The 1,166-nt window shown below is 44.8% G+C and overlaps 1 protein-coding gene across 1 annotated transcript in view; it reads right to left on the minus strand.

The window, feature by feature from the left end:
* The window catches only part of LOC101857153 (ATP-binding cassette sub-family A member 2), a gene marked incomplete in the record, with an annotated part of 66,441 nt that overhangs the window by 50,755 nt on the left and 14,520 nt on the right, over positions 1-1,166 (minus strand). The window contains 2 exon segments of the mRNA XM_013079980.2: positions 93-253; positions 960-1,074. Coding sequence (XP_012935434.1) covers positions 93-253; positions 960-1,074 — 276 coding nt within the window.

Consider the following 1,166-nt stretch of genomic DNA (forward strand, 5'->3'; position numbering starts at 1 on the left):
TCCACACACACACACACACACAGATCCACACACAAACAAACACACACACACAAACAAACACACACACACACACACACACACAATCCACCCACCCGTGGCATTATGCAGAGAGTCAATCATAAAGGCCGGGTCATCTATAACAGCCTGGTACATCTGAGGTAGGTCGTCCATCTCCCTAGGAGACATGCCCGGCCTAAAGAAGTCGTGGTCCTCAGCCACTACCTGTAGCTGGCCTAGCAGTCGGCCCAGTTGGCTGGAAAAGGGGGGGGGGTTAAAAGGTGGGAGACAGTGAGTGCAAAAGGGTTAGTTTTAGTTTCAGTAAGAGTTTTACGGCACTTGCAACACAATAAGGTCATATAAGTGCCGAGGATTAGAGGTGTTACAAGAAAGTAACAAACACAAAAAAAGAAGGAGGAGAGATAAGGATGATAGATGTTTGATAGGAAAGAAGAAGCAAAGCACACCAGAGCACCCGCCAACCAATCACGGGGGTAGAGAGTGAGTGCAAAAGGGTTGAGGGAGGGGGAATGTATGTACACACAACATACAGGAGGGGAGACAGGAGGGGAGAGGGGAGAGGGGTGAGCAAGGGGAGATATTGTATGAATGTTGTTGTTTTTTACAGCACATTTAGGTCCTATAAATGCCAAAAAAGAGAGATTTTACTAACAAAGATTTTACTAAAAAAGTAACATATAAAGAAAAGGAAAAGGAGAGATAAGGATGCTACGAATTTTACAGCATTTGCAACACAATTAAGTCCTACAGCTGCTAAAAATTAGAAGTTTTACTAAAGAATAATATATAAATAAAAGAAGGAGGAGCGATAAGGATGACAGATGTTTGATAGGAAAGAAGGAGCAAACCGCATCAGAGCACCTTATATTGTTATTATACTTGACTCTCTCCCACTCTCTGTCTCTCCCCCCCTCTCTCTCCCTTTCACTCTCTCTCCTTACTTTTCCTTGGAGAAGTTGAGGAATCCATGTTGATCCAGCTCTCCCTCTCCCTCACAGAAGATCTGTATAAGTGACAGGAGTCCCGTGGATGGAAGTGCGCGTGCATGGTACTGGGCTGTGGGAGGAAGACAGAAACATTGAAGTAAATCTTTCATCTGTGGGCATGCGTGTGTACTCACTCACTCTCTCTCTCTCTCTCTCTCTCTC

The sequence above is a fragment of the Aplysia californica genome, unplaced genomic scaffold, assembly GCF_000002075.1.
Source record: "Aplysia californica isolate F4 #8 unplaced genomic scaffold, AplCal3.0 scaffold00001, whole genome shotgun sequence".
Taxonomy (NCBI): Eukaryota; Metazoa; Mollusca; class Gastropoda; order Aplysiida; family Aplysiidae; genus Aplysia; species Aplysia californica.